The sequence below is a fragment of the Natator depressus genome, chromosome 5, assembly GCF_965152275.1.
Source record: "Natator depressus isolate rNatDep1 chromosome 5, rNatDep2.hap1, whole genome shotgun sequence".
Taxonomy (NCBI): domain Eukaryota; kingdom Metazoa; phylum Chordata; order Testudines; family Cheloniidae; genus Natator; species Natator depressus.
The window spans coordinates 130,763,954-130,780,829 of record NC_134238.1 but is presented as its reverse complement, the minus strand read 5'-3'; the positions used below and the strand labels follow the sequence as shown (position 1 = coordinate 130,780,829).

General features: G+C 45.3%; 1 protein-coding gene across 1 annotated transcript in view; it reads right to left on the bottom strand.

Moving 5' to 3' along the window:
- TMEM38B (transmembrane protein 38B) overlaps positions 1–11,442 on the bottom strand; it is a 52,714-nt gene extending 41,272 nt beyond the window's left edge. Inside the window, exon 1 of the mRNA XM_074953672.1 lies at positions 11,295–11,442. Coding sequence (XP_074809773.1) covers positions 11,295–11,400 — 106 coding nt within the window. The 5' untranslated portion in view covers positions 11,401–11,442. The remainder of the gene's footprint in view (positions 1–11,294) is intronic.
- Positions 11,443–16,876: the final 5,434 nt, after the last annotated feature.

Here is a 16,876-nt window from a genome sequence, read left to right as displayed (position 1 = left end):
AGGGGGTGTGCATGTGAGTGCTTGGTGAATCCTCTCACAGAGCTCACTTCAGTCTATGTCTGCAGCTGTGTGTGCGGCCCTAACTGTGTGTGCATGCTGCAAGAGGCCGGAGAGCCTAATTCAACACAACAGACAGAGGGAATCCAGGCTGGTGGATTAGGAGGGGCTCAGTGAAACTCCAGTACATCAGCTGTCATCCCAGAAAGGGGGTCCAACCTATCCCAATTTCCACAACTTCCTTCCACATTTTACCTTTTTAAGTCAGTCTACAATTTCCATTGCAGCTTCTAAATATTTTTGAATTAAAATCAAGTTTTGTTTTTCCCCTTCCTCCTCTTGTAAGCCCTAAACTACATTTGGTAAAGTGAACAGGAGTACTTGTGGCACCTTAGAGACTTACAAATTTATTTGCGCATAAGCTTTCATGGGCTACAGCCCACTTCATCGGATGTATAGAATGGAACATATAGTAAGAAGAGAGACATACACACACACACACACACACAGAAGGTGGAAGTTGCCATACAAACTGTAAGAGGCTAATTAATTAAGATGAGCTACCAGCAGGAGAAAAAAAATGTATATACACCAACTCTTCTTACTATACGTTCCATTCTATGCATCCAATGAAGTGAGCTGTAGCTCACGAAAGCTTATGCTCTAATAAATTTGTGCCACAAGTACTCCTGTTCTTTTTGCGGATACAGACTAACATGGCTGCTACTCTGAAACCTGTCATTTGGTAAAGTGAAAGTGTCCCTAGAGATGTACAAATAAGAAAGCAAGCAATATTAAATTTAATCTCTGCTCTAAGAATAGGAAAAGGAATGGTTGCCAAAGGGAGAGAGAAGAGTTATACTAAGAGAAAAAGTACATTTCCAGCCCACAGGTTATTACAAGCAACTGAAATTCAGAAGATAAAGATGCCCTCTAATGATCCTTTTTAAACTATCCTTGAACGACGAGAAGACCCCTATGGATATCAAAAAATGCACAAGTGGATCAAAGGCAACACACAGCCCTTACTATATTCACTTAATTGGAATATTCACAAAAGGCGGTATTTCTAATCATAGATACAAGCAAATATCCGGTAAAGTCAGTTTTTATATCTGAACTCCAGCACAAAAGCCAAGTTTACAAAACTGACACCAACCAGTATCTTGGAGTTTCAAATTTAAACACAAAATACAGACTGTAAAGATTTAATATGTATTGCATGATTTGTTTTACAACACTGCAATAATTATTAATGTTCAAAATCAGAGGATATCTGTTCAGCTTGAATACTATTATCACTGCTTTGGGCATTAAAGTTGCAGTTAATTAAGTTTAATTGTAATTGAAAAGGTTAACAAAGGAGATAATGATCTAGGTGAACAATCAGGTTCACTTAATGACACATGTGAAGTGTATAAAAGGGTCATTAGATACAGATCCCACATAATAAAATGAGGATTCACATACAGGAGGGGAAGACATGCAGAATATGGGGTAGTTTAGGTTTAAATATTTATTTGGATTTCTATGATAATAAAAGGGGCACCGATCCAGAGCTCTTGCCCTGCCCCCCTCTCCCCAAATACATTACAAAACCAGAAATAAATTAAACAGCAGCTTACCCCTCTGCCAGCCAACAGGACTAAACCTCCAACAAAACTATTTCCCTCCCCCTGCATTAAAAGGTACAAATAGATTAACCTTGCAGCATGCCCTTCACATCAGAACAAATGGCTATTTAAGATTCAGGAAAGGAATCTATTACAGAGCTGAGGGACCCTCACAGAGAATACACTACCATTTCTTTTAACCATGCTCCACCTCTTAAATTAAGGAGAATCCACCTAGCACACCCCTACTAATCACAACTGTGGCAATATGGCACAAGGAGAGAGGCAGTATCTCAAGCAGCTATTGAGGGCTTTATAGTTCAAACACAACATTTAAAATTCAATCAGGAAACCAAAAGGTAGCCCATGTAAATCACTGAGTACAGGTATCATGTGCTGCAACTGGGAAGTACCATTTAATAGGCAGACTGCTGCATTCTGCACTAGTCTTAGTTTCTGGACTGATTAAAGTTACAGCCCCATGCAGAATGTATTGTACTTACCAGTCTTGGAGTGACAAAAGTATGTATCACGATAACAGGGTCCCCATCCAAAAAACCTGAGTTTTCCAGCCAGGTGCAGACAGTAAAGAAGCATTCTTGGACACTGCTGCCATATGATCATCTAACAGTACTGGGGATGCAGTAACACCATTTCACAAGTGGCAGGCACATCCTCTCAAAACATAGGTGTAGCAATAATCCTTGGCATATCTTCCAATAGCTCTCTTCAACCTACCATCACGTCAGTTTTAGCCATATAGGGGCATGGATAAGAGCTGGCAATCTCCCTCAGACACTGGACCAGGTGTTCAACAGTACTGTCTAGGCCTGGTGTAAACTCAAATATAGATAGAAGATGCATTATAGTAGATGTATAAAAGATCTAAGAGATGACCCACTAAGCTGTCAAACAGATCAGAGTTTAGTAGCTGAGGCTCCTTTCCTCATTCCTGGGCTGGAAGGGAAAGTTTTCCAGCTGATACAGTGTCTTAGATTTTAATAATCTTTGCTTTTTATATTTTGTACCTGCACCTAGACACAGTGATAGAAGTAATGAATAAAAGCTCAACAGAACAACCCTATACAGTAAGACTGCCTGAAGTAGGCAGCAGCAATCGGTTTTGAGGTGCAGTGGGGGCGTCACCAAAATAAATCACATTTCTGACAAAAAACTGTACGTGCTATTTGTTACTGTAAATAAATAAGATTATAACTGAAAGCTTAGAGAAACATTTTTATTTTTTCTAGTTTACTTTGTGCATTTCTGACAGCATTTTCCAAGTAATCTAATTCACTGTCTCTCCTATATTCTCAGTTTTCTGTTCGGCAGGCTTTCTAATAGCAACAGGAGGGCAAAAAACATTTGAGGGTATTTCTAGCTATTTAATGCAGTAAGTGTGTGTGTGTTTGGGGGTTTTGTTGTTTTTTAAGAAGTTAATCACACTCCCTCTTTTGTTCCTCTTTCCTAACCCCCTCCATATGCTTCCCTGACAACTGGCTGCATTCTCCATGGGCTTGTGTACACTGGCACTTTACAGCGCTGCAACTTTCTCGCTCATGGGTGTGAAAAAACAAGTTTCAGCGCTGTAATGTGCCAGTATAGACAGTGCACCAAAGCTGGTAGTCATGCTGGTAGCTACGCCCCCCGTGGAGGTGGTTTTTTTAGAGCACTGGCAGAGCTCTCCCCCAGCGCTGTGCCGTGACTATACAAGCCACATTAAAGCGCTGCTATGGCAGCACTTTAAGGTTGCGAGTGTAGACAAGCCCCATGACATAATTTCTCCACACTGGTGACGGTGCGTTCCAGTCCTAAAGGCGATGTCCACACTAGGAATCTTCAGCAAAAGCTTCCCGGTAGTAACACCAATACAATCCTAATGCAACCAAATCTTCAGCAGTTTCTTGTATTTTTATCATGTGTTAATTAAGAACTGCTTAGATGCTGTATTAATTAACAACACAGTGCTTAAGACTCCAGATGCTGCTGGAATCATATCTACATTAGGGCTCTCACCAATAGTGTCAAAAAAAAATCCACTAATATTTAGGTTCCTTAGTATAGAAACAGACTAGGGCCATGTCGACAAAAATTATGTCAACCTAACTTACGTCAGCATACAGCCAACGCAGTTATTAAATCACTTGTGTGCATGCATGTCACAGAGTCATCAGGGCGATGCTCTGGAACTGCTCCGTAGGAAGCCAGTCAGGACTCTGGGGGAGCATGCCTCCTCTCTCTGAGCATTCTATCACCAGGGCAAGCAGCTTACACAGTTTCGACCTTTCTGGGTCTGACCTCGGAGCATTCAGCATCCCTTCCACACTGTGCACTTCCCACAGCGAGTCCACCCAGGTGGGGCTCCTGGGGAAGCCAGAGGGCCCAGCACCACAACTCCACAGTCAGACGTGACTCTCAGCCAGCCGGTAAAAGAGAAGGTTTATTAGTCGACAGGAACACAGCATAGGACAGAACTTGTTAGCCACTGAATTCTGTGCTTTCAGCCTAGTCCATCTTGGGGGAAGGGGAGCCCAGAGCCAGGGCTCTGGCCCTCCCCCTGCACCCCAAGCCAGCCAAGACTGACTCTCTTCCAGCTGCCTGGCCCCTGCTCTGCCCGTTGGTCCTCCTCCAGCCTGTGTCTTGCTTCCCGGGCCAAGAGTCACTTGGTCACACCCCCCTCCTGGGTCTCAGGTCACGACGGGACGGCCATAGCATCCGTTCACACAGCTGGGGCAGCCCCTGCTGAAGTCACACACCCTTATTCCCACTACCTAGATACTGGTGCAATACATAGGGAAACTGAGGCACAAACAGCATTCATACAAAACAGTAAGACTCACATAGGCTTACATACAATATAACAAGGGAAAATCCCCACTACCTCACATCTCTCCCCCCTTCGAGACCGATCTGAGCAGGGACAGTTTAGCCAGTGACCTGGGGAAGTTCAGGCCTCCCTCTCTGGGACAAAGCATCAGCTATAACATTTGCACTCCCCTTAATGTGGGCCACCTCCATCTCATAATCCTGGAAGGACAGACTCCACCTCAGGAGCTTGGCATTGGCCCCTTATTTGGTGGAGCCACAGCAGGACAAGTGGTCCAGATATACCGTGAAGAGCCACCCAAATAGATCCAGCTGCAGCCTTTTAAGAGCCCACTCCATGATAAGGCATTCCTTCTCTATGGCTGCATAGCCCTACTCCCAGGGCAGCAGCTTCCTGCTCAGGTACATGACGAGGTGTTTCTCCCCCTTTGCATTTGCCTGCCTCGGCACCGCGCCCAGCCCTGTGTCTGGGGCATCGGTGAACACCATAAATGACTTGTCAAAGTCTGGGTTTCCCAGCACCAGGCCCTTGACCAGATCCTCCTTCAGCGTGCACAGAGCCCTCTGGCACTGCCCAGTCCAGACCAGCTTGTCTGGCTTAGCCTTTTGCATAGCTCAGTGATGGGAGCTGACACAGAGCTAAAGTGGGGCACAAACCTCCAGTAGTGCCTCACCTTCCCAATAAAGGCCTGGGCCTGTTTCTTAGTCTGGGGAGTAGGTCAGTCTCTGATCGCCCCCACCTTGGCCGGCTCTGACTTTAGGCAGCCACTCCCCACCTTGTGGCCCAGATACAACACTTCTGCCATCCCCACCTTGCACGTCCCAGCTTTTACAGTCAGCCCTGCATCCTGGAGGTGACTCAATCCCCTCTTCACCTGGGACACCTGGTCCTCCCAGGTCTGGCTAATGGCACAAATATCATCAACGTACACTATGGTAAAATTCTCCATCCTCCTCAGTAACTGATCCACCTGGCGCTGGTAGGTGACCGACACCTCCTTGAGCCCAAAAGGTAGGACCAGGGACTTGTTCAGCCCCAAAGGGGTGACAAAATCAGGTTTCAACCTGGCATCTGGATCCAAAGGCACCTGCCAGTAGCCTTGGGTGAGATCCCTGGTCATGGGGTACCGAGTCCCCCACAACTTGTCTAGGATCTCATCAGACCTAGGCATGGGCAGGCACCAGACATGGTGATGGCATTGAGCTTCCAATAGGAAAAATGGGTTGATCGGATTCTTTGTGGCCTGAGGTCCAGAACCACAGGAGAGGCCCCCCAAGGCTAGTGGATGGCTGCATCATCCCTAAAGCCAGCATGTCTCTGACCTCTGCCGCCAGGGCCTGGGCTGTGTTCCCAGTTACTCTGAAGGGGGCACACCTGATGGGAGGGCCAGCTCCCATCTCCAAACAGTGGACAGCTCCGGCTCTTAGTGAGCCCAGGCCAGTTGGAAAACAGCTGTTGGTAGGAATGCAGCATCTCTCTGATCCCTGCCTGCTGGGCAGGGGTTAGCTGGTCAGAGAGGGGAACTGATTCCAGCAAGGCGCTGGCTCCTGTCTCAGGGAAGAGACCCACCAGGGGATCTTCCCCTTCTCCCACTGGCCACACACGGCCAGTACCAGCCTCTCCCTGTCACAGTACGGCTCCATCATGTTGACCTGGTACCCTCGGTGGCTGTGAGCCTGGTTGGGCAGTTCCACCAAATTATGTCAACCTAACTTACATCAGAAAACAGCCACCGCAGTTATTAAATCACTTGTGCGCACTCACACTTGGCTCCTTGTGTCAACACTGCGCATCCTCACCAGGACCGCTTGTATCGATTATCTTGTCAGCGTGGGGCATTGTGGAATGGCTCCTGAAGGCTAGTAACAGTCAATGTAAGCAGTGTAGTGTCTACACGGACACTACGGCAACCTAATTACATCAACCATGACTCTTCACCACTCAGATAGGTGGTGTCACTAAATTGGCGTAGCGAGGCACTTACACTGGCGGGAGTCAAATTTAAGCAAAGACACTTGTACAGCTAAGAGAACACAAGGCAGCTTACATCGACCTAACCGTGTATTGCAGACCAGGCCTAAGCATGGCTCCTATCTAGTCTCCTCCTCATCCACAGCAGCAGTCCCTAGTAGGGGTAGATAAACTGACTGCTTCTTCCCTGTTTCCATCTGCTTTTTCATACTTAAACTCTTCTTAGCAATCTTTGATGACAGCAAAGCAGCTGGAAACTAAATACTGTATCATCACATGACCAGCCTGCTCCCCAAAAGCCAGAAGAGATCAAAGCTCGGGAATCTCTGCACTAAGCAATAAAAAGTTTAAGTATCACAAACAAATCAAAACTATAAAGGTAGCCCAGCAAAGATTATGCTAGGCATCATTAGAAGTCTCTGGGCTCTAAACACTGGTGGTTTGCAATTCAATCATTGTTTTCTTGCTATAGTGCTGACATAGCTAGAAAGCTTGTTGCTTCAATGCTAACTGTCCTTTAGCATTACTATTGCTAACAACATTATCGGTGGAATAAAACCTTCAAAAACACAGAAATTCAATTTTAAGTAGGTCATTCACTTACAAATTAACTGTCATTTATGTTTGTCCCATGAAGCATTCTTTAACGCTAATGAGGCATCATGAAATCATGCAGAATGTGATTTGAGCAAAGCCAACTAGTCTGCAAATACTGTAGTTTAGGGGTGAAGTTTAGGTTTCAAAAGCAGAGGCTGATGCGGAATACAAGTTTTCTGTTGTTTTTTTTAAAAAAAATGTTTGACATTAAATAACTATTCTTGTAAAAAAGTGTGACAAAGCCCTGCTTTTCAATGCTCTCCCCTGTCATTTCTTCCTCACTGTCCTCCTCCAACCTACAAAATTAATGATTAATATCACACACCATGCTTGTCTTGGTTATACACCTAAAGGGTGAAATAAAAAACCCTTTTAAAATAAAATACTTTTAAACACTATTCAAGATTAGTTTCCATATCAGTAAGAATATAGTTACTAACAATAACAACTTAGCACTAAAAAAAAAGGATCAGATTCACTTATCAAAACCCTATGCCAAGGATTCTATAATTCTCCTGAAAAAACATCAGCTTATGTGGAGAAACCTACAAATAAAAAAACTCTACATTAAACGTGACTAACAAGTGGCACCAGTACCTCACTCGTGAACACTAAATTTCCCTTCACAATTTAAAGAAAATGTTTCTTATGTCACAAAGTGTATCAAAAGTATAGTAAAGATTTTTTCTCTTAAAAAAAGCTCATACTTTAACAGGTAACCATGCCATTACTAATAAAAGGTACAGTTTCCACAAATTATCCCTACAGAGTACTTAGAAAAAGAATAAATTTGGAGTCCTATATAATACAGATGGTCCAAAGTTTAAGTTGCGAAAACAAAGAAAGCATTTCAAAAAAGTAAAGTCATTTTCTAAAAAGAATGCAGTAAACCCTCAATGTAATAAAATAGGATGCTAAATGCAGGCTGTTGACTGACTATGCTGTGACACGATGGGACACCACATATACTGCAAGTCTACTGACTGAGTTACAGCTGGAATAATTTTGACCCATTCGCAACTCCAATATTTATGTTTCAGTTCTTTTGGGGGGCGCTCAATGCCCCTTTCCCCACACAAAAAATTACTAATTCCATGCTGAAGTTAGAAAATGAGCTATACTTAAACCAAGATAAATATTACAAACACAAATTTATGTATTTTAATTGAAATTTCTAAGTGAATACAATGTGTGCTCAAACCGATTCTATGGTCATTTACAGCATTGTAGTTTGCTGATAGGAGTACGTGTAGAAGCAACAAAAAAATTAAGCAAATACTGGAATGTATTAATGGAAAATAAATTTTGAATATGTATACATAAGTGTTCCTACCAGAAACCTGATTCTAAAATAGGAAGATTCTAAAATCTTCTTGTATTTAAAGTAGTGGACTGAGGACACAGGAGATTGGGGCTCTATTTCTGGCTCTTCCACATACTTCCTGTGTGACCTTGCACCAATCTTTAATCACTGAATCAGATCATCCATCTGTAAAATGTGGGTATTTCATTATGTTTGTGAGATGCACAGATACTAAAGTGAGGCATGCAAAAGAAAAGCAAGTCAGACAAAAAATGACAATCAGGGAACAAAAATATACCCTAAGACCAAAGTACCCAATTTACTCAACAGCTTAAACTTTCAATATCAACTAGCCACAATGAACTGCTTGCAAACGAGTAACAGATGAAGATTTATTCACTGAAATTCGGCTAGTAGTTCTAAATAGTAATTATTTTTTAAAATCAAGCTCTGTTCAAGCCTGTCAAAACAGAAAGATAAAAATATGTCAAATGAGTAGTTATGAATTATTTGTCCAGCTCTAGCCAGAGCTAGGAAACTGCTGCCACTAAAGCAAACTTTCTAAAATGCAACATTTTACTGAAGCCATACTGAAGATGTGCCATAAGAGGGGGAGAAAAGTAGGTCCTTTCTTCACTAATGTCCATCTCCAATTTGGACCTAATTCCGAAGTTCAGAGGAATTTGGAACTTGAAAGTAATGCAACATCTTCTCCATTATCTATACATAGGAGATTTCTCACTTAAACTGCTTGTTCCTTTAATGTCATAAGCCAATATTTGTGACATCACAATCACTTTTACAGTAGGGAATTTACTACCCACAATTGGCTTACACAGAGATGTTACAATCTAGCAGGAGAAGCAAGAGGTTTAGAAAAAAAGAAAGCTTCTATTAACATTACTATTAGAGTAGTCAGCATAGATTAGTATCTGTGGAAGACAGAAATGTGTGGTTTAGGTATTTTTAATGCATCTGCCTACCACACTTTGATATTATGCAAATAACTGACACTGCATATATTTATAGTCTTATTTAGATTTTTTCCACTTATTTTACCTAGATCAATTTCAAATATTGTTGGACACATTGTTAGTAATAAGCAAGCCTTGGCAAATGCACTTGCCAATGGCAAACAGTAAAACTTCTCTTGGTGAATTTACTCATCAGTTATTGCAGAATAAGCTTTTTAAACAAAAATAAAGCGTCTAGCCCTTCTGGTAGCAAATAGCCTTCCAAATGTGAAGTAAACAGAGCAATGCAATGGTCTTCCTAAATCTGCCTAAGTCTGATAAAACAGTCATGAACTGCCAAAGACCCAGATATAGGGAAGTTACTCTGGGGCAGAGGAACTTTCCCAATCTTTGAAGTCACTCCACAGTAGTTATTCCAGTCTCACGGCTGGATTAATCTATACAACACTTGACTCAACTCTATGAGAGGTGAAGGCTAGTTAATAGCCCCAAATCCATAGTGCACAACAAGCCCCACAGAGCTTGCACCCCACCACAGACTTTCCAAATATTACCCCAAGTCGTATGCAGAAGAAAAATGTTGGAAATGCTACAACATAGCTTTCCAAAGCAGGGGAGGATTTACTCTTATAACAGTCGAATTAGCTTCTACATGCCCGAGTGTCATGTTGACTCTGGAGAGTTTCTGGGCCCATCTTTGTTCAATCCTTCAAAAACGCTAAGTTTTGAATTTCCAAGGAACTTCAACCACCTCATCCCTTCTGTCCAAAGCCATGCAGAAAAAAAAAAATCAAGCACCAATAGCAAGGCTTTCAACCAGCAAGTTACTGGACTATTTGTCCATTTATTTTCCCTAGCTTGAGAAAATGGGCAGGCATGGCATTAGTAGGAGATCATAACTATGTGCCTTTTGTTGCTGATTTATTGCTATTTGTTGGGAATATGCTGATTAATGAAGGGGTTCTTCATTGTTGTATATTTCAAAACTGTCAAAAGGCACCTAGATAAAAGGATGAGCACTATAATTTTATGTAAAAGAATAGCAGCAAGAGCCCAATCACCTGACTTGAAGTGCACAAATATAAAGTCAATAACAAGAGACTTATCCCTACAAATCCATATAGAACATTAGGGTCTCCCTGCTTGAGGGGAACTCATTTCAAAGTTTTTTACAGAAAGTTTTCCCGTAATTTGCCACTAAGTTAGACAGGACATACGCCACTTGAAATTGTATTGGAACAGACATGAGAAAACTAAAGCTTCAGGAACAGACCTGAGAGAACTGGCAGTTGTGCAACATTATGGGTTTAACCATTGCCCCCCATTTTTATCTATTTAAATTTTCACGGCGAAGACAAATCATTGGGGGGGGGGGGGAAGGGTCTGAATTATTTAGCCACAGTAGATGCTGTGACTCAAAAAGTGAAAACTTAAATGGGCAACGTAACATGTCAAAACACACACGGCAGGCAGGCGTGAACCGCAGGGGTTCCCCGGCAGCAGGTCGGCTCCGAGAGACGGAGCAGCGCTCTCACCGGCCTGCCTGCGCCGACACGGACAGGGACGAGTCTCACCGCTCCGCGCCGAGGCCGCTCTCGGGGGCCCGCCGGCGGCGGCCGACCTGCAAGGCCGCCCCCCCCGGGCCGCCGGGCCTCAGCGCGAGGGCAGGGCAGGGGCCGGGAGGCCCCGAGCGGCCGGCGGGGGGGCGGGGAGCAGCGCCCAGCCCAGGGAAGGGCGCGGGGAGGGGCAGGCTGGACGGGGCGGCGGAAGGGGAGGTGGGGGCCCCGCGCACCGCCCCCCAAAGCCCGGGGCCGGCGCTACTGGAGACAGACAGATGGGGGGGGTTACCATATACCCCCCGCCCCGCGGGTTGAGGGGTCCCCGGGGGCCCCCGCCTGACGGGGAGGGGGGGCCGCCCAGGGCTCCCGGCTGGGCAGGGCGCCGCGGGGCCGGACGCGGCGGTTGGGGCGCCGGGGGGGGGGCAGGGACCCGGCACGGGGGGGGGGGCTCACCCCGCTGCTCCTTCAGCGCCATGACGGAGGCCAGGTAATGCGCCGCGTCGAAGAAGGGGAACATGGGCAGGCGGGAGAAGCGCAGCGGCACCTGCCCCAGCTCCATGGCGGCAGCGGCGGCTCCTCCTCGGCCCGGGCCCGCCCCGGCTCGCGCGCCGCCCCACAGCTGGGGGGCGGGAGAAGGGAGGGCGCTGAGTGTTAATTGGTGGGACCAGCCCGGGGGGGGCGGGACTTGCTGGGGGAGGGGGGGCTGCTGGGGCAGAGGAGGGGGCGGGGAGCTGCAGGGGGCGGGACTTGCTGGGGGGGCTGCTAGGGGCAGAGGAGGGGGCGGGGAGCTGCAGGGGGCGGGACTTGCTGGGGGGGCTGCTAGGGGCAGAGGAGGGGGCGGGGAGCTGCAGGGGGCGGGACTTGCTGGGGGGGCTGCTAGGGGCAGAGGAGGGGGCGGGGAGCTGCAGGGGGCGGGACTTGCTGGGGGAGGGGGGGCTGCTGGGGCGGGGAGCTGCAGGGGGCGGGACTTGCTGGGGGGGTTGCTAGGGGCAGAGGAGGGGGGCGGGGAGCTGCAGGGGGCGGGACTTGCTGGGGGGCTGCTAGGGGCAGAGGAGGGGGCGGGGAGCTGCAGGGGGCGGGACTTGCTGGGGGGCTGCTAGGGGCAGAGGAGGGGGCGGGGAGCTGCAGGGGGCGGGACTTGCTGGGGCGGGTTGCTGGGGAGTCAGGGAGCGGCCCTAGGCATGTGGGGAGTTATTATCTGTATGGCCATGGGAGGGCTCAGGTGCTGATGGGGCTGGGCTGCTCAAGGCAGGGATTAGGGGGACTGGGGGGAACATCTGCTTGGGGGAATTACAGAACCAGTATGTGGGGAGTTAGGGACCTGAATGGGAAGGGGGAGGGTTGGTAGGGGGATGAGGGAACTTTATGGTTATGGGAAGGAGTGTATCTACGGCATGGATTAAGAACTAGTGTAGGTATGGGGGGTATTTGGGACCTGTCTGGCACTGGGGGGTTGGTAGGGAGATTAGGGACCTTTATGTGTATGGGGCGTGAGGGAATCTGATGGGTGCAGGGGATTAGGAACTGGTATGAGGATTGGAGGTGAGGTTCTGTTGGGTGAATGGGGATTTGAGACTTGTACTGAGATGAACACTGTAAATTCCTTAAACAGCTTTTGCTTTAATCACAGGTCTTGAGTCCTACATCACTTTAGAAAAACCTCTTGAAATTCTACCAGTAAATATCAAGTGGTTAGAGGAACCGGAGAGTTCTCTGCCCTGTGTAACAAAGCTTTCCTGCTCACACTATCCTAAAAGTTTATTTACATTACTACTACCTCTCCCTCCACATATGCACAGCAACAGAAGGTACTGTGTGGTTTTTTTTTTAGCAGCCTTGCCTAATGTTTTGACCCTTTAAAATCTAAGCACATTTACAAAAAAGGTGCTTCAGAGAAGTGAACGCAAGTTATGTGCACTTGATTTATTTCTGTTGTGTTAGCCTGTCCAAGGTGACAACAAATATGCTCCTCTCCCACACTGCTTCCGCTGTGAGGCCTCAATCCGCGTTCAGATCCTCGCAGACCCAAGGGTCAAACCATACATATGTGACTGAAGGATCAGGGCACACATATGCTCCATTTATTATTTAAAAAAAAAACATTTCTAACTGACACCCCCCAAACTCAGCCTGGGCTCCAAGAGTCAAGCTGGCTTCTGTCCATCTCACCCACCATCACAAGTCATAGGGACAAAGATATCAGCACTTAGACAGTTCTGCTGATCATGCTACAGGAGCCAGAAGAAAACCTGGCTCATTTTGCTATAGCTGTATTGGCTAAATTCATGCAGATCTGCCTCAAAACCAGATGGTTATACTGCTTAAGGTGTCATTTTTTACACTCAATTTTTAAAAATGTAAATGGAGCCTAAAAAGTTAGGTTGTATGTTTAGCCAATATTCTCTCTTCATTCCAGAAAATGACATTAATGATGCTTGTGTGAAGTTACCTGTTACTAACAAGTCATTTGGCAATTCATGCCACTTGGAGTCGTTTGGAGCAAGACTTAGAGATTCCCTCCATGTGCACAGCCACTCAATTATTTTTTTCATTTTTTGCTTTCCACCAAAGAATCTTAAGGTATTTGGTCTTTGGCTTAATGCTTGTGTTTTGTATGGGACTGAGTAAGCTCTGTGCTTAATAAATAAGTGACTACATAAAGCTAAAATATCCCAGCCTTTGAACAAAACTGCTTGATTCCTATAGGATGAGAGAAATTAGAGAGGATGTAGATATATTAAATGACAATCCATCCTGAAAGCGTAGGAGGTAATCTCCCCATTGAAGACATACCACTTTAACTGATATTGAATTTGGAACAAATTTCAGCACTGGAGTAAGCAGGATTATTGAAGACTATTGAAGTCTGTGGGAATTGATTCTGTTTACACCAGTACACGTCACTGTTTCTCTCTACTTTGTGTTTTTCTGAGCCCAAAACTACAGAGAAGTTACATGAACTGTATCTCCAGTGAACATACATCCAAAACACTGAAGTCAATGGAGTTACCTTAAGGAAAACAATAGTTGAATCTTGTCAAATAATGTCAGAGTTTAACGAGAAAATCCCTATATGGTCAGAAATAAGTAAAGTACAATAAGCAAGATATCATGCTCCCTTCCAAGACAGAAGGCATACACCAGACTGCTGTTCTATCACCATATCACTTCCGAGAGCAAGGGTGAACCTTTATTGTTGATCCTTTTAATGAAATCCTTACATCTCCCAAGCATCTGATCACATATCTGCACCTCAGTTGCCCTCTACCTCTGTGGTGGTCTGTAATCTCCCCCCGCTGGGCAGATAATGTGGCTTGTTAGGGTTTAGCCCTCCAGCCAAACCTCAGGTATAGTCCTTCCCGTTTCAGGGCTCCCAACCATAAATAGCCTCCAAGCTAACTAAGCAGTTCCTTACACTGATGATATATGGGGGGACGTCCTCTCTCTTTCCCCTCTTGGAAGCCCGCTCCCTGAAGCCCCAGAATAAATTGGTAAACCCACCAGTCCTCCAGCTCCTTCTAGTGCCATGTGACTAACTCCCATGATTTTATCACAAGTCTCATGATATACGATGTTTTACTTAAAGCTCCTGCTCCATACAGATCCCTAAATTGTCTGCTGTTGCAAAATGATTACATGAGAAGCTCAATTTTCATTTAAAAAACAAAAGTAAGTTTCTAGCCCTCAGGGATGCAGAGAAAAGCTTGAAAATGTGAGCTGAGTGCACCCAAAGGGCTCAGACACCAAATAAACAGAACCAAAATGTGTTTGGCTTTTTTATTTTTTATTTTTGTAAATCCCATTCCATTTTGGGGCCTGACTTGTGATTTTTGAACACCTGGGGTTGGCAGTCCTGCTAATAATAGATTGCCTCAGGCCTTTTCCTTCTTGTTGCACCCCCCTCAGCTGCCTTCTATGACCTTCCTTCTCACACACTTTCCACAGCTTCCTGGGTTTCATGCTTCTTTTTCCTCTCTTGACAGAACTTTTTAAGCAGTTTCTTGTTCCCCTGGTTTTTGGGCTTCTTGCCACCAAGCACTTCCTAAATCCTTCTCCAACAATATCACCCCTCCGCTTTTATATGGCCTGAGTACACTCAACACATGATTCCCTTTTGATCAGGTGATCCAGGAGTACACTTCCCTCCTGAGAAACTACCTTTTCCAAAATTCCATTCTATTAAAGGGGTCAGTAATCTCCCCCATTTTAGCAGGACCTGACCTTAAAGGGTTCACCATGCTCTGCCATACTTCCCATCCTTCCCAGGACAGAAGGACAATGATTTTAATGTTTGTGATGTAAATTGTACACTGTGGGAGGGGAGTAGGTGATGAATAAGGTATAAAGGATGGGCTGTGCTGTAAGGTGATTGATTAAGTGGTACACAGAGGTATGATGCCTGTTGAAGGCCATGGTAGAGGAACAAGAAGAGATTTAGTTGGATGGCTGGGTATTCCATGAGCTGAGGGGTATTTCCCCAGCTTCTCCTGGTCCTGACTAGATACCCTTGCCTTAATGTCAGGGCAAGGGTGTGTGATAGGTGTATACAACATCCCTCCAACCCAGCAAGGGTCAGTGGGAATTTTAAAATAGGAGGCAGGCTGATCAATTTTGTGATCTAGACTTTGCTTCAGGAATTTTTTCAGTAAACATAGCAAGCGAAGCAAAGGTTCTTGGACCAGGGTATATTCATTAACTATGAGGGATGAGCTGTGGAATAATTCCAGCAACAGAGATGAGATCCAGATGATGGGAGGCTTGAGGTTCCAGAAGCAACCTGTGTAGGGGAGGGACTGCACCATTCAAAGGACACCCTCAAGTGAGAACCAGTCTAACCCCACTTCTGGCTGCCCATACTCTCCTGACCTCATCCATCACAAACATTCCAATTCCTTCCAGCAGCTGCTCAATCATCCTGCACCCCAACAATGAGCCCACTTGCTTTGCTTCTTGCTATAAGTGTTATATAAAAAATTCACCCAGTTGGTCTCTGTAGTGATATTCTTAAATTAAAGGAAGCTAGAGTTGTAACTAAGCTGCTTTTTGATTATCCCAGTTACTAGAAGAGAATTTTGGAAAACTCTTATCATTGTTATATTTGTATTATACTTATGTCTGAATCAGGACTCCATTGTGCCAGACACTACACATATGCATAGTGAGGGACAGTCTCCACCTCCAAGGAACTTACAGTGTAAATAGACAGGACAGGAAAAAGGAGCGAAATACTATTTCCCCAAGTTTACAGATAGGGAACGGAGGCATGGAGAGATTAAATGACTGGACCAATGACAAACAGCCAGTCTGTGGCAGAGCTGTGAACTGAACCCAGATCTCCTAAATCTCAGTTCCAGGCCAATGTCATAATCACATGATCATCCTTACTCTCTCTATACAACTATTAATATGAAGATCACTTCTCGGGAAAAGCAGTTGACGCACAAATTGTTAATATATTTTGACCTGTCCTTATAAAAATGGAAATCATAGGTCATTTTCCACTGTAGAATTTTACTTAGCAAATCTTCAGGTACAGTGTGATTCAGTAGGAAGTTAGTAAATTGCATTGCTGTCCTAAGTCAGTAATGAGTTAAAATGTAATTTTTTCGTCCATTAAATGAACGGTGATACATCTGCACAGCTGTATCCATCAAATAATACCTGATCATGTTTTATAGGATGTTAATTACATGTAGGGTGACCAGTTGACAAGAACAAAATATCGGGACACATGGGGGGGCAGCCACAGGCTCACCCCCACCCCTACCAGGGCCGGCTCTAGGTTTTTTGCCGCCCCCCCCCCCCAACAAAAGAAAAGCCGGAGTGGCGCCGAAGCAAAATATCGGGACAAATGGCGACCCTTCTCTTCATGGGTCAGTATATTTATGTCTGCATCTGTAACTTTAACTCCATGTATCTGAAGAAGTGCAGTTTTTACCCACGAAAACTTATGCTCAAATAAATCTGTTCGTCTTTAAGGTGCCACCGGACTCCTTGTTGTTTTTGTGGATACAGACTAACACGGCTACCCCCGA